At 36.7% G+C, this 25,992-nt stretch overlaps 2 protein-coding genes across 5 annotated transcripts in view; both read right to left on the bottom strand.

Moving 5' to 3' along the window:
* The window catches only part of RAD54B (RAD54 homolog B), a 118,259-nt gene that overhangs the window by 60,355 nt on the left and 31,912 nt on the right, over positions 1-25,992 (bottom strand). The window contains exon 1 of one of the 4 annotated variants that reach the window (XM_027561531.1): positions 9,590-9,672. The exons of the other annotated variants lie outside the window; for them this stretch is intronic. The gene's annotated coding sequence lies outside the window, so the exon portion shown is untranslated. Of the gene's footprint in view, positions 1-9,589; positions 9,673-25,992 lie in introns of those variants that run through there. 4 annotated transcript variants of the gene reach the window in all.
* FSBP (fibrinogen silencer binding protein) lies at positions 1,393-11,596 on the bottom strand. Its single transcript, XM_027561532.1, has 2 exons — positions 9,590-11,596; positions 1,393-5,804 (listed from the first exon to the last, which is right to left on the bottom strand). Exons 1-2 carry the CDS (start codon positions 9,961-9,963, stop codon positions 5,279-5,281), a joined length of 900 nt encoding a protein of 299 aa, XP_027417333.1. The 5' UTR covers positions 9,964-11,596; the 3' UTR covers positions 1,393-5,278.

Genomic DNA, 25,992 nt, shown 5'->3' with positions numbered 1-25,992 from the left:
AATTCATTAGATAAATAAAAAGAATTTTTTAAAAAAGATAAAGGATAAACAAACTGTAGTGTATTTATAAAATGGAATATTACTCAGCAACAAAAAAAAAGCAATGAACTACTGATAAAAGGATGATGAATATTAAAAACATTAAGATGGATGAAAGAAAACAGAAACAAAGAGTTCACACTGTTTGACCTCAGTAATATTAAGTTCTAGAACAAGAAAAATTTATCTATGTTTTTTTAAAAATTAGAATAATGGTTGCCTGAGGTGCCAGTGGATTCGTTAGGAAGGGGCAGGAGAGCACATTCTAGGGTGATAACTTCTTACACTTGATCTTGGCAAAGAATAGGGTGATAACCTTTTAAATCTTAAAGTGGGTTTAAGCTACAGAGGTGTAATTTGTCAAAACTCATCAAATGGTGTATTTAAGATTTCACTGTTTGCAAATCTTACTTAAAAACATCATACACACACAAATAAATATTGAACTCCAGTTCATAATCCTCATGCTGAAGTGCTTATGGGTAAAGTATTTTAATTCTGCAACTTGTTTTAAAATAAGTTTTCCTTAAAAGAAAAAAAAAAAAAGAATTTATGGATGGATATAGATGGATAACTATGTGATAAGTGCAAGTCTAATGATATATCCATGTTAGTTAAGTGTGGGCTAATTTGGGTGACATTTTTATTTATCTATTTATTAACTTTGCTTTCCACTATTTACAAAGGAACTGAAAACTAAAGATAAATAATATAAGTTCACATCATAGCTGCTATTTTTAGTGAAAACAACTTATAGAAGATATATAAAAAATATGGGACCAATTTCTCAAAATCATATACAAAGATCTGTATGACTATTAATGTTTAATTAGGTTGCATATTTTTAAAATTTGCTTTTTTCTCTTTGTTAAGTATTACAACCATATTTCATCTAATTACTTTTACTATTTACAATCAAAGTCACCATCAAATGTTCAATTGATTTTGAAAATCTGTGAATCTTAACAATTGAAAAAATAAATATACTATGAAATTTAGACATGGTATATTTGGCAACTATACTGGCACAAGGGCTTCCCTTGTAGCTCAGTTGGTAAAGAATGTACCAACAATTCAGGAGACCCAGGTTCAATCCCTGGGTTGGGAAGATTCCCTGGAGAAGGAAATGACAACCCACTCCAGTCTGGAGAATCCCGTGCACTGTATCCTGCCAGGCTCCTCTCTCCACGGGGTCACAGGAGTCGGACATGACTTAGCAACTAAACCACCACCAACCACTGGCACAATCACCTAAAAAAATGTCAGTATTTCAATTATGTCTCATCAAAAAATTTTACCTGTGTAGTACTGAATTCTTTGACTTATGGCACACAAAAAGAGTACACAAGTCAATACAATGTGTTACCATGTATTTAAAAGAACATGTGTTAACAAACCATTTAACCACTATCATCTATATTTTAATTACAATTTACCACACTCAGTTAAAACTTGACATTATTCTAAAAGAAGGCACATGAAAAATAATTCATATTTTAAACATTTTCATGTAAGTAATGATGCAACAAGGTAGAATCAATCTTTCAAAATTAAATTGCACCAAGTTGATGTCTCATTACACAAAAGAGAAATATATTTGAGTATTTTAAGAAATCTGGCATTTGTTAGAAATGAAAGAACTTCATAAACTTTTTCAGGGTGCTATTATAAATCATACCTAGTTTTATACAGTCATAAGTTGTTAAAAAAAAACACCAACATACCCATTTGAGTTCAAATGAGTAAGAAAAGACAAGATGACAAGAATAACATATGCACTATCTAAATTACTAATATATTAGATGAAATAGTCTTATGACTTAGTATATTTTTCAAATTTAATGTATTTATACAGAACCAAGTCTACATTTAAAAAATAAAATCACTCTTTTCTATGTTTTCCCAGCATTACATTTCATAAGTAAAGCTCATGGCCCCAAACAGTTCTCTGTAGTATGTAAGATGTCAGGGGGCTTCAGTTCTATTCTATTTGCACTAATAGAATTTGCCCTTACATATGCCCCTTAGTGAAACTTGTCCTCAGCAAAAACTGTGAATGTTAAGTTGGTAAGTAGCCAAAAACTCAAAAAATTCTCAATACAGAAAGGAAAAGAAAAAAGCTTTAGCTCAGAATTTCCCTAAGATATTCTGCAAGATAACAATAAGCAGCCTCCAAAACCAGTTCAGTAGTTAAACAAGTCTTTTTCACACAGAATTTTTCAAAAAACTATCCTATGCTAACTATAGTTGCTGGGGTGAGGAGGTGGAGCAATAAAAATGAAGCAGAATCACATTCACTTTAAGTTTTGCAGATTAAAATAAAACAACAGTGATTCAGAAAAACTGCTGCAGTGAACTCCACTGCAATGAGTGGAATGCTGGTGTTTAAAAATATGTAAAACTAAGGTTTTCTATTCTATTCAGCCCTAAACGTTAACACATTTGTCACATGATATCAGCAATGAAACAACAATCTTGAACACTGCTGGTGAAAAATCTTACTGAAGCAGACTACGTTTTCTCGGCAGCAAAAAAAATATTCAAGGACGATTTTGTATAGTCTATGTTTTTACCTTCCACACTTATTTTAGAATCTAATCACCAAAAAAATGTATATTGTACTTTTTTTGAACATGTTACTTTGCTAATAAAGACATTTCATAGAATGACTATTCCACAGAACAATTTGGAAAACTCTGATTTAGCTGTACAAAGTTAGCATTCTAATTGAACATTCATTAACAATTCTGAGTAGTACCATGCTAAGATTATAATATGAATTATTACATTTTGTATGGTAACTTGCTTTCAATAATTTAAAAAAGTTAAAGCTTACTACTGTAAAGACTTATGAGAATTATACTGTAAAAACATCTCGAATAAGAATTTTAAAGTCTTTGGACTGAAAGAAAAGTCAGAGAGCAGATTAAAGAAGATGAAATTGTCAAAAGGATACATCACATTATACATTCAAGACATTTTTGTAATATTTAACTCTAATAGCAGATATAAAACGCCAGTGAAATTAAGCAGTCAACAGGCTCAAACAGTACCATAAGGGTCTATTTTATTTACTTTCTTTCTATTCCTGTAGCCATAACCTAAATTTTGGATTTCATCTCCTCACTACAATGCCCACTCTGAAATGCTGTTATTATGACATTAAGACAGAGCTTAAGGCATATGCCCCTAGTCAAAAGCCTTACAAGGTTTCCCATTATACAATCACATTTGATTCCTTAAAACAGCTTTTAATGTAATCCATAATCTAGCACCAGTTTCCAACTTCCAAAATGATATCCCTCAGTTTACCTTCACCCACTCTTCAACACAAATTTTTGAAATTCTAATGATTTATGCATCATGTTAGGTTTCAAAATACTCTGTTTCAGCGGTTCTTTGAATGGCTTTATAGCTTGCATCAGAAATCTCTAGAGAGCTTATTAAAACAAACTGCTGGACTCTCCCCTTCGAGTCACTGATCCAAAAGGAACGGATTTACATTTCTCTTAAGTTTTTAAGTGATACTGATGCTGCTGGTCAAGATGCACTCTTGGTGAACCACTGGTCTACACCAAAGGCCAGGAGCCAGAAACCCAATGGCTGAATGAGGCCCACTCACATGTTTTATGTATTTATTATTTTAAACATTTAAATTATTTGTAAATATCTTAAATATAAAAATTTCTCATAAAAATGCAGATTTCTTGCTTATTTCTGCATATAAAAATTCTGCTAGAGCTGAAGAGTAGCTAACCCCAATTAGTCAAGGTATATGTCCTCATCCAGACTATCACAGCCCTAACTGGCTCTGTGTTCACTTAAAATCACTTAAAAATCACCTGGCTTAGCACTGTATTTGGGCTTATACACTTTGACCCACTTTTTCTCTTCTTCTATGCCTTTCTTCATGCTGCTCACTCTGACATAAACAGCCTTTTCCCCCAAAAGTGTTGAAATCCAACCTACCCCATTTTAAAGCTTAGCTTAAAATAGCCTTCCTCAACAAACCCCTAGCCAAAATAGAAATCCTTAAGTAGTACACATATTAAAGATTTAACAAAATGTGTATGTGTGTTTTAAGAATCAAGGTTTTATTTATTTCCACAAATACTAAAACAGTAATATTTACAGAAACATAAGACTACAGATATCATAAGTTATACACATATAATGTTTTGCTATTTTTAAGTAAAATTTTAATTTTGTTCATTAAAGTTTACTGTGATTTTACTGTGAAAGAAATCTTTTTCAGACTAAGACATTCAAAATGAATCAACATATTAAATCTCAGAGTCAACATATTGGATTGGCCAAAAAGTTATTTCGGTTTTAAGTAAAAATAAAAGACATATTTACTGTACAACGTATTCACTAATCAAACTAACTTTTTTGGCCACCTCAATATATAACAGCTCCAACAGTATATCTTATTTTGCAGAACAACAAAAAAAAAGGAGGATGGGAGTAATTGACACAATCCCCCTGATTTCACAATCCACCAATTTTTAAAGACAATTTTAATGAAATAAATGTTTCTAATTTTTTACCATGTAGGATACTTTAGCGGATTTTTTCTTCTATGAAACCGTAGGGGGAGGAAATTACAGAGAAACAAAAACCGAGTGCTGGTCCTTGCTATGCCATAAAGAGCTTTGCTAAACCAAGTAAATCACTGAGTTTTCCCTTGCCCTCAGTTTTATTACCCTTAAATTGAGATGGGAAAAGTGTTCTCCAAATACCTTCTATTTTAGTCTCTAAAATTCTAGTCCCTAACATTTTAGTCCCTAAAATTCTAGAACTTATTCCTTCAAAGAATGAAAGCATAAAAATCAGTGTCATACAGACAAGCTTCTATGAAGCTAGTATTGCTTCTAAATTAGACTAACTTATTAATAAACATCTTGAACTACATACAGCTTTCAAAGTATTAATTAAAAACTTTGAAGATTCAGAACTTTGAAAGAATATTTATGTATATACATATGCATTTATATATGTTAATAATCAAAATAAAACATCTTTTGTAAAGCCCAGGAAGACAAAAAATTTATAAGCATGCCATCAGTTTTACTATATTTCAAAGGAAAATTAAATAATCAGAAAATCATGTCAAAAAAGCCTTTTTCATAACAGAGATTAACAATATGTTTTAAGAATATGTACTCTGCTTCAGGATATTCCCAAATGAAACTAACCAGGCCAAAATTAATCAAATTGCAAGATTGAAAAAAAAATCTCAGAGACTATTATATTCAGGTAGATCATGCCGTAGTCGAATTGCTTTCAGCTTCTCAACTTCAATTTTTGCTCTTAGCAGCTCTTCCTCTAGCTGCTGCCTTCTTTTCAATCCATCCCTCTTCTCCTGAACATATAATCCAAAACTTTTTTGATTTTCTAAAATTATTTGATGCTCCTCTTTCAGCATTTGTAGAATCTGAGGATCATACCCTAATTGTGACCTAAAATTTTCTCCACTCTCATGCCGAAAAAAATCATCTCTCCTTGGAATAGAAGATGGAGACGATGTCATTCTCATATCAACAGAGGAAAGTGATGGTGACAAAGATCTTTCCATTACATGCACTAATTCCTGTTCTTCTCTTTGCTCTAAAGTATCACTCTGTTGAGAATTTAAAACCAGTGGAGGGGGGGGCTTAATGTCTTCTTCTTGCTTCACCTCCACTGTAATAGCAACTGGATGGCGGTCCAACATTACCTGTAGTGAACTGGTACCAGCCTGTGCTTCCTCATCCAAGTTTGCACTACAGCACATAAAAAACCATTATAAAATGTAAATCAAATGAAGACAAGAACATTTTAAAACATAATTTCATATTTAATATACACTAAATTATCAAGGTAAAAAGCAAATTATGAAACAAAAAATATTTTTTAATCCTTGGAATAATAAAGTGACTAAGGCTGGGATTTTAATTATTTTATATATATATATATTCATTATATATATATATATATATATATGGCTCTCCCCTATCCTTAACTTTAAAATTGGGCTCTTGAAAGAACAGTAAATTACAAATACTAAACAAGGCTATGGAGGTAAATAAAAAAAAAGTGGCATTTTTAACACTCTCAAAGAGCTATCAATTGTCCCTGTAAGCCTGAGGTTCTTAAATGCTGTAAAGAGTCATTTAACTCATTCTGGGCCTCACTATCCCCACATGGTAGTCCTAGACCTCCTATTTCTGCTCTCCTGAACTGATTAATCTAAAATCCACTGAGGTCCATGACTTTGGAAGGAGGACAGTGGAGGGCCAGTGGACAACACAAGGCAGTCTCTGAGAGATACTGATGTCTGCATTTGTCGCACACAGAAAATCAAGACTGTGTATGATTTGGGGTGTGCTCCACTAGCAGGGGGTTCTCCTAACTTTCCAATTTCAAATACAGTGGTGTTTCCCCCTTACCTATCCAGAACCACACGACTCAGGTGCTCTTTAAGCCTTTTAACCAGTGGCCAGGTGAAGTGTACAAGAGCAAGGGTTTACATGTACCACTGAATCCTCAGTACCCAGCATCATACTAGTACTTGGAATCTAGTAGGTACTCGTCATATGCTGAAAGACTGAATAAATGAAATGGTGTTTTTAATGCAATTTTTAATGGCCTCTATATATTGATAGTTTATTAAATTTACATGAAATTTCCATAAAACATGCATTCCTATTAGAGGCAACTACAGTTTTGGCGTAATTAAAATTTTGATATACCAATATTTGTTATGACAAAACACAATGTTCCTTAAAATCCTGTTGGTTTTTAAATAATTTCATGTATAATATTAAGTTGTGAATTAAGAATACATGTTTCTTAGGTTTTTTTAAAAATATGTCTCTGCCTAACTTAAAAACAAAAGTTATAGAGGTGAAAGAGATTATTGGAACATTAATGGAAATGCTACACTTAATATTATTGAAAGAACATTTTATAAATCATAAGTAAGTAATACAGGTAAGAATGCATTCCACACGGGTGATTAAAATGCTGGAACAAGTTCAAGTAGAACAAAAGGAAAAGAATTCAAACTCTCCATATGTCACTAATAGCATTAAATCGCCAGAAATATCAGATATTTGTCTAAGAGGTACAAATGAAATAAGATATTTAATGTGTTATGAAAAATCTATTTGTATAATAGATTATATAAATTATAATCTTGCCTTTGTGATTTTATGATTTTTGAAAGCAAAAAAAGGAATACAAATGTAATTCAAATTAGTAAGATTTACTTTTACTAACATCTCTAAACCCTCGAGTGGGAAAAAGTTAAAACTACAGCTACAAATGAAATTTTAAAAACCCACATAATTACTTTTCCAAATTAGTATGTATAATAGACTGTAAGACTCACAATTAAACATAGATAATATACTCCCATGTAAATTTAAAATATGCCTTATATCTGTTATATTCCATGCTATTTTAGTTTAAAACATCACAAATAAGGCATAACAAAGTCTAAAAATGACTTAGAGAAAGTCACAAAAATGATCAAACAGAAAAGGACTTTTAAAATTTATGAATATGAATTCTGAGGATCAGATTGGTTATAAAAACACAAAATATAATGATATTAAAGAGAGGCAAAAATAAAGACATAAATCAATGTGAATTGCAGAAACAGCCTTATGAAATAGTTGCATATCTTGAAATACATTAAAAAAAATATGTAGTAACATTTTCCTTATTAAGTATAGAGAGTTTGATGAGATTAACAGGCATATTTATATAGAAGCATAATTAAGATACTGTAATTATAAACTTCCGAGATAATTAAGAGTCAAGATGATGTCAAATAAGTACATTAAATATATAAATATATTAAATGAAAATACTAGTATGGAGAAAGTGGCAGTGCAGACATGCTGACACGAATGTTTTAAGTGGCATATTTCTGATACTCTTACCTTTAAAAACTGAAAAACTGCTTCAACAGTAGGCATAGAAATGTGTAAATCAATTAACTCATTTTATCAGAGAAATGTTGGTGTCCCAAAAGACTGACTGTGTAGGTATGTATACATATACCATATATACGTAAACAGATACTTGTATCTTTCATATTATTTCTCTTTTACATTACTGTATTTTTAGAATACACAACTTAATAAAACTACATTTAGTTTTAGTTTTCAAATTATAAAAGCCTACAGCCAAAAGGTAGTTTAATACCTATAATGCAAAGCCAATGTTCTTTATGGCTCAAAGAGGTATAAAAATTGAATGAGTATAAAGCAGTCTCACTGTGAAGGGTTTTGACATTCACCATACTGGGATTTAATCATTTGTCATCACAGTGAACAGTTTAAGCAGTGACCCCATGAATTAATGTACTGTGTATCCATGTCTTGGATTCCCACTGGTGTTATCTTTCACTATGCTATCAACTAGAAATAAGTATATTGTAAGAAGTTGGGCTCAAAAATACTATCCTAGTAAATTATCAAAATAACAAATACGTTTGACTAAGAAGGTTTTTCCCATTTCCTCCCTAACTTCAAAAGAATTTCACAGGTAATTAATCATTTTGCTTATATAAAGACTCTTTCACCAACAGGAAAGTACTTTGTAAAGTTAAGTTTGAAAGGTTTCTCAACTAGCAAGGAGTTTACGGTTTGCTTAAATTATTCCAAATGATTCAGAAAAAGCATGAAGCTGCCATTTTTATCTTTTGCTGGGGGTTAAAATCTGAATTTAGCAGTAAGATAATAGTCTTTTAAGATTTCCAGGCAAGTGGTTATGTAGAGCACAAAATTCAACCAAAAACTTGCTTCTAATCCAGTTGCTCTTACTGACATATTAAAATTCATATTTTGATACCCTTGCAAAACACTATGGGAGAGCTTAAAGTGAAACTAGACCATTAATACATAAAAGCAACAAAAGCTTTTATTACGTAATCTGAATTCTTAATTACGCATTAACACCTTTTCCTGTGTTTCCCTGTCTCTTTTGAGTATAAATTAGAAAAATAATTTAAACTGTCTTAACATATACATATGCAATGGTGCTACTAACAAGTTTACTTAATTGTTCATTTCAGGTTTTTAGCTCAATTAATATTCAGTAACTGTAGACAGTGAAAATTCATAATAAAGCCAGAGTCCCATTTCTCCTGAAACTGCTAACTTTATACAAAACTGAAAATCCAATGAAATGTAATCTTAAGCGAAATAAGAAAAAGGTACCTCTCAGAAGCTAATTAAATAAATTAATATTAAAGCTTCAAAAGTTTATGAGGTAATGTCACAAATTACATCCCATTTATTCCTCCCTAACCTTTACTTTTTAGAAACTACAGAAGGAGGGAAGGGGGAAGGGAAGACAATCAACAGTGGCTTAAATCAAATGCAGCAGAAAAATTCCTTATAGCCTCACTTTTCTTGTCTAAGAATGCAAAACAAAGAATCTATTCACTACTCCCGTAGTGGGGATGTTTACTATGCATATCTCTATCACAACTAAGCCAGAGCCCAATAGATAGGAGGCGCCATAATTTTCCACAACAAAATAAAATAAAGCTTACCTTTGTATGTGGTTTCTGTCTCTTACCAGGCAAAAACTGGAAATCTGGGGAATCATCTCCATAACTTTCTTGGTTGGCTCAGAAATATTGCTTTTAAAGTCTGACTGGGTCTCTTTTTGCTGCAATAGCTCCTGTTTGGCATATTCTTTGAGCCTTTTGTAAAGAGTGCGTAGGCCCTGCGCTGTTCGAGGAGGGCGGTCTACTCCAATTGCATTATAGTTAACTGCTATGATATCCCAACATCTATTCTTTTCCACTATCACTGAATGTTTGTTAGTGTGTTCTTCCAGAATTTTAACATATGGCTTCACAAGCTTTAACAAATCAAGCTTTTCAGATAAGGTAAAATTGGAAGATCTAGCTTTTCCTACCATTGTTCTTTTCTAATTAAGTAGGCAGTTTCTGAAACCACCATGCAGCTTTCAGCTCTGCTCAGCTCTTTTCACAAACAGAGAAAGATCAGGCTTAACTAGGCTAGCCTCATTTAGGCCCACGCCTACAGGGGAGGGTTTATTAAAATTCCTCCAGCTTAAGCTGACGCAGGTTCAGGAAATCTGCTTAAGCCAAGCCTGACCTACATAAAGCTTCTCACTGAAGAAGACAGGAAGGCACAAGCAAAACACACTTGCTTATAAAGAGAACAGCTCGAGATAGGATTTAATACACAAAGGTCTAGAGATAAGCATGGAACACAGCTAAAAACTGGCTAATTTAGTGAGAATATCAAATTTCGACACGTTTGCCTAGCTGATAGACTGAAACTGCATTGCAGTATCACTTTAATAAAAACAAAAGAGGAACTGTTTTGTGCTATTTGTTTACAAATCCAGTAGGCAGAAAAATGAAAAAACTAAAGATATGAGTGGTGAGTGCAGTGCTTCCTAACAGAGCCCTTATCACGGTTTCTGAGCTGCTGCTCTCTCTTACAAAATCTGCCTAATGCTGGTCTTGCTGTCAATCAGGAATTGCATATCCTCTAGCTAGTTAGGTTACACCCAGCTCAGACTCCACAGTAAAGCTAAGCTTCTCCTTCATTTTACAGGCTTCAGTAGCCACCGTGTATTTCTTTCCCCCAGTTACTTATGAAAAAATATTTGAACACTAAATCTAAAAAGCAGATAAAAATTATTTTTAAAGCAATGGATTATTCCAGCTGTAACGTACTTTGAATAAGCTAGCCTGCTTTACCACGTGTGGAAAACACCATTCACAGAGAGAACTGCATAATAATGCCTTGAGAGTGCACACAACAAAATCACATTGGCTCTTAGTACTGAGGAGGATTTCTGTTTAGCTATATTCACACAATTTGGACTATGAAAGCGAACAGTCAGTCTAGTCATTTGCAAGGCTATCCATTTGTGTGTTTAGGATATGTTTCCTAATCTCTGTCTGAAAACATGATAAATAACAAAGTAAACAAACAAACCTATTTTCTCGTGATACACATGTTTTTCCAGACAGGAGAATGAATTAGAACATACTTCAAAACAGTTACATTCAATCAAACAATTACTGAACACCTACCTATAATAATGTTCCCAAGCACTGAGAAAGACCCAAGGAAAACAAAGGTAAATACTGAACTGTCAGGGAAGCCCAAATCTAGAAATCTAGATACAGACCCTATCCAAAGAACTGCAGCTCTACAGAAATGCCATACATTTTCAATTACTTTGTTTTTCATTCTTTCCATGGAAGAGAATTAAATTTATTAAGTTCTCACTCTGAGCCAGACAATGTGCTAGAAGCTTTAAACATGTTATTTGTCAGGAAAAAAAGTGAAAGATTGCCGGGTGCACTGTAGGATGATAGGTGTTTTCTGGCATGCTCTAGAGGGTAATCTGATTCTTCAGTGTCTCTAGCCTTTCACTGTTTTTGAGCAGTTTTATCGCTGAGTAAGACTGCAGAAAATAGTCATGTAAATGATTCTGGTGCATAGAGAAGCAAACTGAAAACTGACCTGCTCCAGCCACCTGATCAGTTACTTAAAGGAAAGCAAGAACACAGGATATATACTATCTTTAAATACAAGCATTGTGTTAAGAAATGAAGTGCTAATGAAAACATGAAAAATCATTCAATCTCACTATCAAGGAAATGTATACCAAAAATGATTTTCATTCATAAGACTCGCAAAATTCTTAATGACTGAAAATGTCAAGAGCGGATGAAGGTGCAGGACAAAGCACTATTCAGGAAATGTTCACGGGAGTGTAAAATGGCTTTGGTGATGGCAATCTGAGAGTATCTATTCATAGTTTACATGTGCAAAAACTTTTAAAATTGCAGTAATTTTACTTCTCAGACTCTACCTGGAAAAATACTCAAACACACAAGGCCTTCACACAAGTAGATGCATAGTACTGGGAGCAATCTAAGAGCAATCAGTTGGGAACAAGTTAAAGTCACGAAAGTATATCCATACTATGGTCAACCCCGGGCAGCACTAAAATGCAACAGGCAGATTTCTATGTATTGACACAAAACAAGCTCCAAAATAAATGGCAAGTAAAAAAAAAAAGCAAGTAAAACAAAAATACATACAATATAATTCCATTATGCTTATCAAAAACACCCAAACCTAAATATTTCTGTGGGTACAGAAAATATATATTTAGGTACAGAATGCAGGTCAATACACATGTAATGACACTCCAAAAAGGTCTAGAACTCCACTGTCTAATTACAGGAGCCATGAGCCACAGGCAGCTATTGAGCAATTTTTTTTTGGCCCTGCGGCACGTGGGCTAGGTTTCCCCAACTAAGGATCAAACCCACAGCTGCTGCAGTGGAAGCACAATCTTAACCACTGGACCACCAGGGAAGTCCATCTATTGAGCATTTTAAATGTGGTCAATGGGATGAAGAGGTTGAATTTTTTTATTTTACTGAATTTTAACTGTGCCATGCTGTGCTTCAGTCATGTCCAACTCTTTGGAACTCCAGGGACTGTAGCCTGCCAGGCTCCTCTGTCCATGGGGATTCTCCAGCCAAGAATACTGGAGTGGGTTGCCATGCCCTCCTCCAGGGGATCTTCCCAACTCAGGGATTGAACCAAAGTCTCCCGTATTACAGGCAGATTCTTCATCATCTGAGCCACCAGGGAAGCCCAAGAATACTGGAGTGGGTAGCCTATCTCTTCTCCAGGGGATCTTCCTGACCCAGGAATCCAACCGGCACCTCTTGCATTGCAGGCAGATACTTTACCAGCTGAACTACAAGAGAAGCCCTAGTTTTTAACTGATAAAAACATAATTCTTTAACTGCAGCAGCATATTATTCCATTAAACACAACTTCATTGTTTGGATAGGATTACATTTTTACTTAACCCTTTTGTCATAAATGATTCTATTGTTTCTAGTATTAGAACTCCCTCCTTCGCCAAACTTTAATCAGGCTCCTCTAAGCCTTCTTCTCAACTAGCAAGAATCCTACTAAACCAGTTTACAGACAATCCCCTTACCCTTGAAACCTAACCAAACTGTTGACACTCCCACCTTTAATACCTAACCAAGTTTTTCTCAGTAATTTTTTACCTGACTGCCTTACCCTGCCCATTAGCTACAAACCCCTGTTGTAGTAGCATCTGAGTTCAGTCTCTCTCCCCTGCTGGAACAGTCTTGAGTACAGTCTTCTTGCCTGTTTTAACTTGTCAGTACAATTTTTCTTGACACTACACATAATCAGATCACCAGTGTAGTCAATCTTAAATCAGAGATTCTGCTTGAATGAATTTTTTCTATGCACTGATATAACACTTAATTGATTTGTTTGAATATTTTATGCAAACAGCATAAATTACATTGACACCCTGTGTAAACTGTAATTGATTATTAATGTGAATTACTTATTCTGTCTTAATTAGAATTAATTTTCTAGCTAAAAAAAAATGAGCAAAATTTTTAATGTAAAAAAGTGCACTGCTGCTGCTGCTGCTAAGTCACTTCAGTCGTGTCCGACTCTGTGCGACCCCGGAGACGGCAGCCCACCAGGCTCCCCCGTCCCTGGGATTCTCCAGGCAAGAACACTGGAGTGGGTTGCCATTTCCTTCTCCAATGCATGAAAGTGAAAGTGAAGTCGCTCAGTCGTGCCCAACTCTTAGCGACCCCATGGACTGCAGCCTACCAGGCTCCTCCATCCATGGGATTTTCCAGGCAAGAGTACTGGAGTGGGGTGCTACTGCCTTCTCTAGTTGAGCCTTAAACACAGATAAGGTCTGGGACTCAAGAGCATCTCCCCTACAGATGCAATCCCCTCCTCTGTTTTGTTTCTTTAATTGAAGCATAGCTGATTTATAATGTTGTGTTAGTTTCAGGTGTACAGCAAAGTGATTCCGCTTTACATACACATGTATCTATTCTTTTTCAGATTCTTTTCCCATTTGGGTTATTAAGGAATATTGAGCAGCACTCCCTGTGCTAAACAGGAGATCCTCGTTGGTTGTCTGTTTTAAATATAACAGTGTGTACACGTCAATCCCAAACTCCTGTTTTAAGAGGAAGAAGGTGCTATGGGCAGTGGATCCCAGCCCGTGTCGCCCCCACCTGGTCCCTACTGATGCAGAGTTAAATGCAGGTGCAGAAGCTAGTACTCTTATTGAAACAATACAGAAAAAAAGACAGAACTAAAGCATATCACCTAGTTCACTTTGAATACCAAATGCAATTTACTAAGCAGAACAGGAATAAGTTGCCCAATACATTTTAAAAGCTTAAAGAAAGTAAACTAAACAATACTAAGAGACAGTGTCAACATAAACATAATAAACCTGACAAGCAATTTCCTCTCAACAAACAAAAACTGAGGAAGTTTAGTCACCTCAAATCAAAATTAAATATCCAGAAATATTTTTAAATAATATGTAGCAAGGTCTGATCTGGCAACTTTGGTCAGCTATAAAATGGTTTCTTGCACTCACAAAAAAAAGAAAACCATTTTTAGACAAAGAGATGGTAAAAATATATATTATTTCAGTTGTGGAAATTTTATCAGAAATTATGGAGAAAAGATTTTAAAAGATATTTTAAAAATGAAAGACCTTCATTTAAGCAACCAACAATTGCCTATAGAATATGAGACCTAACATATCGAACATAAATTGATTCAATATTTTTTAAATTGCTAACATTTAAATCCTTTATTTTTAATTGAGTTCTATGATAAAAGAGATACTGCAATGGTACCCCACTCCAGTGTTCTTGCCTGGAGAATCCCAGGGGTGGGGGAGCCTGTTGGGCTGCCGTCTATGGGGTCGCACAGAGTCGGACACGACTGAAGCGACTTAGCAGCAGCAGCCCTATTAACATGAGTCACATTTTATCTCAAAAGATTTTCAAAGTTACAGAGAAATGTTACCAATTCATGACCAAACAGATATATGAACTCATAACACAGCTATATTTTAATCTTCTATATCTGTCAAAGAATTCCAGCTAGACATGGAACAAAAAACAGTTCTACTACAATAGATGCTGCTCTGTTAAGTCTAAAAACCCAGATTTCTTGAAATTTTAAAACAAGAATTAATATTTCATTTATTACTGTTCCATATACATATGAAAATACTTTGTTCAACTTTCGCGGAATCTATGACGAGTGTCACGAATATGTTGCTAAATATCTGGAGGACTTCCCTGGTGGTCCAGGGGATAAGAATCCTCCTGCCAATGTAGGGTACAGGGGTTTGATCCCTGGTCTGGGAAGATTCCACGTGCCTGGGGGCAACTATGCCCATACACCACTGCTGAGCCCACACTCTGGAGCCCATGCCCTGCAACAGAAGCCACCACGAGGAGCCCAAGCACTGCATCTGGGGAAAGCCCATGCGCAACAACAAAGACCCAGTGAAGCGAAAAGTAATAAAATAGTTCAGTTCAATTCAGTAGCTCAGTCGTGTCCGACTCTTTGTGACCCCATGAATTGCAGCACACCAGGCCTCCCTGTCCATCACCAACTCCCAGAATTCACCCAAACTCATGTCCATTGAGTCGGTGATGCCATCCAGCCATCTCATCCTCTGTCATCCCCTTTTCCCCCTGCCCCCAACCCCTCCCAGCATCAGAGTCTTTTTCAGTGAGTCAACTCTTCACATGAGGTGGCCAAAGTATTGGAGTTTCAGCTTTAGCATCAGTCCTTCCAAAGAACACCCAGGACTGATCTCCTTTAGGATGGACTGGTTGGATCTCCTTGCAGTCCAAGGGACTCTCAAGAGTCTTCTCCAACACCACAGTTCAAAAGCATCAGTTCCTTGGTGCTCAGCTTTCTTCACAGTCCAACTTTCACATCCATACATGACCACTGGAAAAACCATAGCCTTGACTAGATGGACCTTTGTTGGCCAAGTAATGTCTCTGCTTTTGAATATGCTATCTAGGTTGGTCATAACTTTCCTTCCAAGGAGTAAGCATCTTTTAATTTCATGGCTGCAATCACCATCTGCAGTGATTTTGGAGCCCTAAAAAATAAAGTCTGACACTGTTTCCACTACTTCCCCATCTATTTGCCATGAAGTGATGGGACCAGATGCCATGATCTTCGTTTTCTGAATGTTGAGCTTTAAGCCAACTTATTCACTCTCCTCTTTCACTTTCATCAAGAGGCTTTTGAGTTCCTCTTCACTTTCTGCCATAAGGGTGGTGTCATCTGCATATCTGAGGTTGTTGATATTTCTCCGGGCAATCCTGATTCCAGCTTCTGCTTCTTCCTGTCCAGCGTTTCTCATGATGCATTCTGCATAGAAGTTAAATAAGCAGGGTGACAATATACAGCCTTGACGGACTCCTTTTCCTATTTGGAACCAGTCTGTGGTTCCATGTCCAGTTCTAACTGTTGCTTCCTGACCTGCATATAGGTTTCTCAAGAAGCAGGTCAGGTGGTCTGGTATTCCCATCTCTTGAAGAATTTTCCACAGTTTATTGTGATCCACACAGTCAAAGGCTTTGGCATAGTCAATAAAGCAGAAATAGATGTTTTTCTGGAAATCTCTTGCTTTTTCCATGATCCAGCGGATGTTGGCAATTTGATCTCTGGTTCCTCTGCCTTTTCTAAAACCAGCTTGAACATCTGGAAGTTACGGTTCACGTATTGCTGAACCCTGGCTTGGAGAATTTTGAGCATAAAAAAAACACTTGGAATACATATGGAAATATAAATTCTTGGAACTGGTTAAAAAGAGAACACAATTTATTTATTAATGTTTCTGGTGTTTTGCCAGTGCTCATTGTTTGGGTCATGAAGAGTTTTATAAATTACTGTACTATCTATAAAATTTATAATTTTTATTGCCTGTGATTATGGGACATAACTCCAATAATCCAACCAACCCAAGACTTTTAACTGAACCAAAGATTTTTTAAAAAAATAAAAGGGACACTTGCTAAACATTCAAAAATCAAGAACAAAAGCAAAAAATGGCAATGTAATTTATGTTTTCTCATAAATATCATACGGTATATGACTGAGTCAAATTTGAAACTCCAAAGAAAAGAAAGGGATATTTGTGACCTGGTGAGATAGGTAAAATAATATATGTTTAAAATAAAAATTTTCATAAAAATACAAATCAGTAACTGACATTATATATCCCTCTAACATAAACTGACAGAAATTTTAATTATAATTAAGAGTTTTATTTAAATTACATGAAAAAACTAAAAGAAAAATTTGAAAAATACTTTGTTGACTTTGAAATTTAGAGCTGCTTTTAAATTTATACAATGTTCTTATGAATTCAGTGTTAACAATATGGAGTTGACACAAGAATTAGTAAATCTGCTTAACTTGGACAGACATGTTTTTGAAAGTTACATGCTTTTATTTCCAAGTCAAATCAATTCTTCTGTAAAAGATGAGATAGTTTTGTTGATGGAGATGTGAATATAATCAAAATTTTTTAAAAACTCAATTCAGCTAGTGAACTTTTACACTATGTTTAGAACTTATTTATTTCATAAATATGAAGTCTAATCAAGAATGCAAAATAAAACTTCAGCATCTAAATTGAGATCTGCTGTAAATGTAAAATACATGGCAGCTGTCAAAGACTCAGTATGAATAATAATAGTTAATAACTTTTATATTAATTACACGTTGAAGTTACATACATATTGAGTCGATTAAAATGTATTATTAACATTACCTTCACCTGTTTCTTTATACTCTCTTTAACGTGGCTACTAGAAAATTTTTAAATCTTTACATATGATTTATATTCTAGTTCTATTGGGCAGCTTTGGTCAAGAAGGTCAGACACCAAACCAATGACAGCAACTATTACTGGGAGGAGACCAAAAGTGAGGGGAATAGCTTAGAACCTTTCATTTAACTGTATTAAATGGCAGAGACATTTCAGAAAGCAATTAGTAAACCATATTAAAATGTAATTTAAACACATTATGATCTGACAACTGAGAAATATTTGCATAAGTTCATAAGACCACATGCACAAGGATGTTCACTGTAGGATTGTTTTTAATAAAATCGTAAATAAATCATGATGTATTTACACTATGTAAACCCTGCAGCAACTAAAAGGATTCTAAAATGAAAACAAAAATCTTCAAAGCACACCAGTGAGAACTGCAAAGTACTTTCAGCAGAGAATATCTTCATCCTAACCCCCGCCCTAAGAGACCTGACCACGCCTAGGATGGCCTCTAGCAGCCTAAAGGCCCTGTGTCGGGGACAATCTAGCTTCCCCATGAGTTCCATTCCGCAAAAGCTCAGAGCTTCCAAAAGAATTTACTGTTTGTTCTAGCCAACACCCAAGACCATAGGCCCTTGACCTCCCTTTGGTAGCACATTTACTAAAAAGGCTGACAATTGTGAATCCTTCCTCTGTCCCGCTGACATGCTTTGGATCTCCCACAACTCAGGAGTGTCCTTCCCAAGGACCTGAAAGTCACTCCTTTGAAATGCAATTATCAGGAAGAATAGAGCCAAGGCCTTCCAGTCTTGGTGAGAAGGTGGGATCCTAACTTTCATAACTGCCAGCTAGCAGACACAGTGCCTAATCTCATTTACACCAACCTGCTTTTTGCCATTTTTCACTTCCCTGACTCTACTTGAGCACTCTGCCTCCCTCATCCTCCCTTCAAAAGCCCAGTCACCTCTGCAGAAATCAGAATGGAGCTCAGTTCTTGACCCCACTGTCAGGAGTTATTAGATAAAATCTGTTTTAATTGTTTTTAACTAATGTCTAGCTTTGTTCATCTTTGACACTAGTGAATGAAAAAAATCAAGTTGTAGGTAGATATATGTATACTGCATGACATTTATTTGAAATATACCACTCACATCAGTAATTCCAATCTCTTACAGGTAAAATTTATAAGAGCCTAGCTGATGCTGGTGGTAAAGAACCCAAATGCCAATGCAGGAGATGTAAGAGATGAAGGTTCGATCCCTGGGTCGGGAAGATTCCCTGGAGGAGGGCATGGCAACCCACTCCAGTATTCTTGCCTGGAGAATTCCATGGACAGAGCAACCTGGCGGGCTACAGTCCCGGGGGTCACTAAGAGTCAGACACGACTGAAGCGACTTGGCACGCACACACAGCTTCACATATAGTATTTTAGATAGTTGCATGGGGAGAATGTATTTAGGTACATTACTCTCAATGAATGCATGATGTATTTTGAATAAAATGTACTGATGTCTACAACTTTAAAATTCATTTTTTAAAAATAAGACAGACTGAAGGATGAACAGATATGCAATAAAGAAAATACAATAAAATTTTAATTGTGGAACCTACGTGGTTGGTGTTGGGTAGTCAATGTAAAAGTATCAATGTTTCTTTATGTTTCAAAACTATACGTTCAAAAAATTACCCTTAAAAAATAAATACATCTGCTAATATATTTTAACTCTTTAGCTATTAAAAATGTGGGAAGTTTGGACAAAGCCATATTTCTAAAGCAGAATTTAGATAATTAGATCTATTAAATTTAATAAATAAGGAACAACTAACTCATCCCACTAGGAATAACCCCTATTGTACTTTCAGACTGTGCCATCCAGCCTCCAAGGGGCACGGAGTGCCACCCTCAAGCTCTGAGGTGTGGTGTTTTATCCAACATCAGATGTGGCAGGAGGAGTCAGTCCCTCCCAGAGTTGGGGGCTGTAGTGATTTTTTTCCCATGAACTACTTGTTAGATAAAAAGAGTACATGACTACTGAGATTATTTCCGTATTTTAGGAGATTTTTTTCTTTAAAAAGGTATAGATTTTCTATCTTATTAATCTTTGTCTTATCCCAGGTTCTCTGGCAAACAGGGCCTGAAACGATGACTGGAATGCTAAGGCTTTCCTTGAGTATTGCATACACAGGGCATCAAGAGTGAAAAAAAGTAAACTGAGGCAAGGAACCATGTAAAGTCCTGGCTTGGGGACTTCCCTGGAGGTCCAGTGGTTAAGACTCCACACTTCCACTGCAAGAGGCATGGGTTCAATCCCTGGTCAGGGAATGAAGATCCTGCATGCTACGTGGACAATAAACAAATAAATACTATTTTTTATAGTGCTGGCTACCACTTTATAACAAGCTATAAAAAGACAGAGTAGGCCACTTGGCAAATGCATCCACCTGGTACTCTCCTCGGAACACCTGACACACTATAAAAAGAAACAGAGTAGTCCATGGAGGGAAAAGAGGAATTTATCTGGCAGGTTCCCTCCTGTCTCCCATTCCTCAAAGACCAAGCTCACACCACTAGGAATAACCTCTACCACACTTGCAGACTGTGTCATCCAGCCTCCACAGGGGCACGGAGTGCCACCCTCGAGCTCTGTGGTGCAGTGCTTCATCCAAGATCGGAAGCGGAGAAGGAGTCAGTCCCTCGCAGAGTGTGGTTCATCACCTGCAAGGCAGCGGCCACTGTGAGGTACTGGCTCAGGTGAAGCCACAGGCTGGCCTCCAGAGGCAGGGCAAGGGAACACTCGGTCCAGGAGGCACACGGTGTCCAGAGACTCCGAGAAGGCATGTTTCACACCACAGGATGTGAGGAAGTTAAGACTTTTAAAAAATTCTTCCACACGGGGTTAAAAGCCAGGATGAATCCGAGCCCTGAGAATCATTCTCAGTTATAGCATTTACATCTCATACTTCACCACTGTGCTTTGGGGATGACACCCTGAAATGCTAAGCCTCACAACAATCAAACCTGGGAATTCCCTGGCGGTTCAGTGGTTACCTCCGGCCCAGGGTTCAATACCTGGTCAGGGAACTAAGACGTCATAAGCCAGGTGGCATGGCCGCCCCCCCCCCAAAAAAAAGACAATCAAAACCCAGGTTAACAGGGACCTTGAAAACCCTTACAGAACTGAAAGAAATCTAAGAAGGAAAAACTCGGCGCTCTCCTAAGCTTCTCCTTTACTTTCACACCCCTTCCAACACCCGCTGGATATTCTACAATTCAGCTCAATTCTGATGCTATCTACCTGGAGACAGCATCACATATCACAGGTTGGGGCTCAGTCCCACAAGACTGCTCCCACCCCACTTCAGATGCCCATCACAAGCCAGGTTTTCAGCCGTGCTTCTGACCAACCAGCTATAAACCAGGAGTTCCCACGACCCCTCCTCAGGTTCAATCAGTTTGCTAGAGCAGCTCACAGAACCTAGGAAAACAGCTTGCTTACTTTTATAAATTTATTATAAAAGCATATGATAAAAGATGAACATTCAGAGGGAAGAGATGTGTAGGCAAGGCGTAGTGGAAAAGCTTAGAGTGTCCATGCCCTCTCTGGGCACTGCCACTCTCTCAGCACCTCCATACGTTCACCAACCCCAAAGCCCTCCATACCCCATGAGTGCCTGCTAAGTCGCTTCAGTCGTGTCTGACTCTCTGCGACCCTATGGACTGTAGCCCGCCAGACTCCTCTGTTCATGGGATTATCCAGGCAAGAATACTGGAGTGGGTTGCCATGCCCTCCTTCAGGGGATCTTCCCAACCCAGGGATTGAATCCACCTCTTTTATGTCCCCTGCATTGGCAGGTGGGTTCTAAACCACTTGCGCCACCTGGGAGGCCCCATACCCCAAACTCTTGGGATTTTTATAGTGGTTTTATCATATTGCCATGATCAACCATCAGCTCCACTTCCAGTCCATCTCCCCTCTCTAGACAGTGGGAACAGGCTGAAAACTCCAAACTTCTAATCACAGCTTAGTCTTTCTGGTGACCAGCCCTCAACCAGGAGCCCACCCAGAATCACCTCAAAAGTGATAAAAACAAAAGACATCTCTATCTATCACCAGGAAATTCCAAGGGATTTAGGAACTCTGTGTCAGGAACTGAGGTCAAAGGCCAAACATTAGGAAAAAAAAAGATGCTCCTACTGCTCTTATCACTGAGGAAATTACAAGGGTTTTAGGAACTCTGTGCCAAGAACTGGGGGGTAGAGACCAGTACAGATATTTTCTATTATCTCACAGAGTCAAATTACAAAACATTACTCCAGCCATACTGTGTGAATCTCTATACAATCTAAATTTACACACATTTTCTTTAAAAAGCTCTCAGCCATCTATTAAGGAACATTGGCCAAGTCTTGTCTTTGGGGTAAGAAACTGTGAGCTAAAGGAGACTGCCCCAGAAGCTGGTTGGGAGGAGTCTAGCCTTCTGTTAAATTTGGTATACTAAAAATGTTGCTAAAGCTACTTGTCTTTAGACATTTTTTCATTTAATCATTTTTCAGTATAGTTAATATGGATGTTCCCCCAGCATGTAACTGCTAGGAAATGTGGGTGAGATACCTCCCACATCCTGGAAGGAGACAGAGAGTAGGAATCTGATAATTTTCAGAAGCTACTAAGGCTTCTTCTTCACTGTAGTACCCTAGATCGAAGATGAGGAAACCCAATGCACACAGGGAAGTAACTCAATATCAGCACAAAGTTAAGACACATTATTTAATGAGTATGAGTAGGGGCAATACATATGACATCAGATTGATGAGAAAAAAGGAAGTGTGTGGTGCCAAGAGGTGCCAGTATCTATCATTTAACATGAGGGGAACCAGTCTAAGAATGAAGTCAATCTTGTGGAGGACAGAAAAAGTAGAAAGAAACTGGGCTCATAATGACATCTTTTAAACTGCTACACCAGTCAATCCTGAAGCCTGTATTTTCTAGTTACATATGCTAATATTAATAAAATTCAAATTCACAGTCCAATATTTTTACCAATACTTGAACAAAGGGAGAATATATATGTATACCTATGTCTGATTCATGCTAAGGTTTGACAGAAAACAACAAAATTCTATAAAGCAATTATCCTTCAATTAAAAAAATAAATTTTTTGAAAAGCATATTAACTGATATAAAAAGTTTTTAATCTTTCTTTCCATTGTGTTTATCCTGTTTGCCTATTTCACATTGCTTAAATCACCACTTGTCCACACTTTATTTTTAAATGAGGATTCAAGTAAGAGGCAAGATGTAAACACAGTTCATTCTCTAAAAAGTAGAGGCTGAACACCATTATGATTTCAATTATTCCATACTAACTTTCCCAAAGCATAAAGCATATTGCCAGATTAATCTCTTGTTGTTTTGTTGTTATTCAGTCATGTCCGACTCGTTGCAACCCCATGGACTGCAGCACACCAGGCTCCTCTATCCTTCACTATATCCCAGAGTTTGCTCAAATTCATCTCCATTGATATCCCAGAGTTTGCTCAAATTCATGTCCATTGAGTCAGTGATGCTAAATAACCATCTCATCCTCTGCCACCCTCTCCTTTTGCCTTCAGTCTTTCCCAGCATCAGGGTCTTTTCCAATGAGTCTGCTCTTCGCATCAGGGGGCCAGAGTATTGCAGTTTCAGTTTAGCAACAGTCATTTCAATGAATATTCAAGATTGCTTTCCTTTAAGATTGACTGGTTTGATCTCCTTGCAGTCCAAGGAACTCTCAAGAGTCCTCTGCAGCACCACAATTTGAAAGTATCAATTCTTCAGTGCTCAGCCTTATTTATGGCCCATTCCCATGAGTGCCCATCTCTGGAAAAAAAGCAAGCAATTCTCTATATTCAGGAGAGAATTTGGTAATTCAGTCTCCTAGAGTCCTGGATAATAAGTAATTTCAAACAAGGCTCAAGATATTTGGAGGGATGCGTATAGGAGGGTCAGTATTCAAATAACTAGGATTGTTTTTTACTGGTCTGATTTCAGGTTAAAGTTGAACATACTCACTTCCAAGTCAGGAATTCAAAAGAATAGTCCCAGTATATAGGCTTCCTCAAACGCCATTCTTTATCCTGAGAACTACAGGCAAATATTTTGGGGAGAATTATTTTCACTAGTATTTTTAAAAGATGTAGGGATACACCTGTCGTCTTTTCCCTGTTTAGCAGATTGGGCTCCTGACATTGGTGAATAATCTGGACTGGGAAATAACTTAGAGACCTACTTATTCCATGATCCAAATCTTCGTAAAAGAGCCTGAAAGGACACGAGATAGCCTCCTAAATTCTTAATATACTTTTCTTTGGTGAAAAAAAGAACATGATGTCTCTGATTCCTTACAGTTATATTAAAAAGAGTCACTAAAGAGAAAAAAAAATTCACCACTTAATTGGTCACAAATTTAAAAAAAAACAAAACATCATAGTTCCCATTCAAATATCTTTTAAGGCTTAACTATAATATCAAAGTCTATTTGAAGACCACATAACAATACAATGAAAATGAATCCATAAAAAGCTGACATGATAGGTACTTAGAGATTGCTTTGAATATCAAAGGATGTCAGGCCTTTGGGAAGAGTTAAGAAACCCACAAATATTTTGCAAAAATGATCCTTTTTATGATGGTGCTGTCAATAAAAGCATATATAAAGAAGCCTTAAATGCCATAATTTTCATTTGATTTTGCTCAAATAACCATTTTTTCATATCCCTAACTCTCTTTTTCTATAACATTTACTACCAATTATGGTCCCTTTTTAATAGACTGCCTCCATACAAGTGAAATGAATTAATAAATAAATATATTTAGGTTAATGATGACCACTTATCTCACTATCAAAGAAGGTGCTGCAGCTATGGAAGAGTAAGGACTAGACTGAATCGTGTGGTGCTGAATTGGAGTATTGGTATGAAACCATGGTTTTTAATGGAGATTAAAAAATACAAATATATTAATAAATACATATCCTAACCCTGATCACAGAAGGGTTAAAAGGAGTAACACTGCAGTAATAATGAGCTTACTTAGTGCCCAGATCTTGGTTTTTAAATAGTATTTTCCATTAAAAAGGAATCAGGACCCTTGGCTAATTTCAATAACTGGGGCAAAGAAGATCTTACTGTGTCAGATAGTGCTCAAAAATTCATGGGGATTGTCAAAAAGATACAGAAGCCCTTGTAAAGAGGTTTCCATTGGTCAAATCTAAGGCAATCTGAGCATCACAATAAATAATAACAGATCACAACCCATTAAATAAAAATTTAAGAATCTGTAAAAATTAACAAGTAAATGAGAGGAGGAAAAGTTCTAGCTTAACCTCAAAATGCTAACTAATAAATACAGATGCAATAAGAAAATCACCTTTTAGCAACAATCAAAGCTAAAACTACTGGGTGAAAGTTTGATTAAATACAAGATTGCTGCTGCTGCTGCTAAGTCGCTTCAGTCGTGTCCGACTCTGTGCGACCCCATAGACGGCAGCCCACCAGGCTCCCCCATCCCTGGGATTCTCCAGGCAAGAACGCTGGAGTGGGTTGCCATTTCCTTCTCCAATGTGTGAAAGGGAAAAGTGAAAGTGAAGTCGCTGAGTCATGTCCGACTCTTAGCAACCCCATGGACTGCAGCCCACCAGGCTCCTCCCTCCGTGGGATTTTCCAGGCAAGAGTACTGGAGTGGGGTGCCATTGCTTCAGGTTACATGTGCTTTAATTTGCTTCCTGGGGGTCCTGGAGGCTGCTCTCCAGGCGGAGGCGCTAGGCTGGGCTCTCCTGCAGGGGGCCCCCATGCCAGCCCTGCAGACCCTCGGGAAGAGCTGTGTCCTCCTCCAGGCTGCCTGTGCCTCCACGAGCTCCTTGTAGGTGATCTTCTCCGCGAACGGCTGCGGCCTGAGCAGCTCCACCATGTTGGCCCGCTCCAGCACCTCCTTCTCCAACAGCTGCCTAGATATCTGCATAGTCTCAAAATATCTCCACATAGATAGTTTTTAAGTACAAAGGCAAAATTAATAATTTTACTGTGAAGAAACCCAGTAGACTTCAATATATTCAAATAATTAAACTTACTGTCACTAATAACAGGATAAATTGATACCATATCCCTCCTAATGATACAGTGTAAGAATTATTTCTGTGACAGTTCTGCCAAAAATGTATAGCCTAAATCTACTCATGAGAAAACACCAAACAAATGCAAATTGAAGAACACTACAT

The sequence above is a fragment of the Bos indicus x Bos taurus genome, chromosome 14 (genome assembly GCF_003369695.1).
Source record: "Bos indicus x Bos taurus breed Angus x Brahman F1 hybrid chromosome 14, Bos_hybrid_MaternalHap_v2.0, whole genome shotgun sequence".
NCBI classification, from domain to species: Eukaryota; Metazoa; Chordata; class Mammalia; order Artiodactyla; family Bovidae; genus Bos; species Bos indicus x Bos taurus.
This window is presented reverse-complemented; position numbering and strand designations above follow the sequence as displayed.

Coding starts and splice junctions, on each gene's coding strand:
- FSBP (XM_027561532.1), bottom strand. CDS start 9,963: ATGGTAGGAAAAGCTAGATCTTCCAATTTTACCTTATCTGAAAAGCTT. Junction 5,805..9,589: donor GACAGAAACCACATACAAAG/GTAAGCTTTATT, acceptor TATGTGCTGTAG/TGCAAACTTGGATGAGGAAG.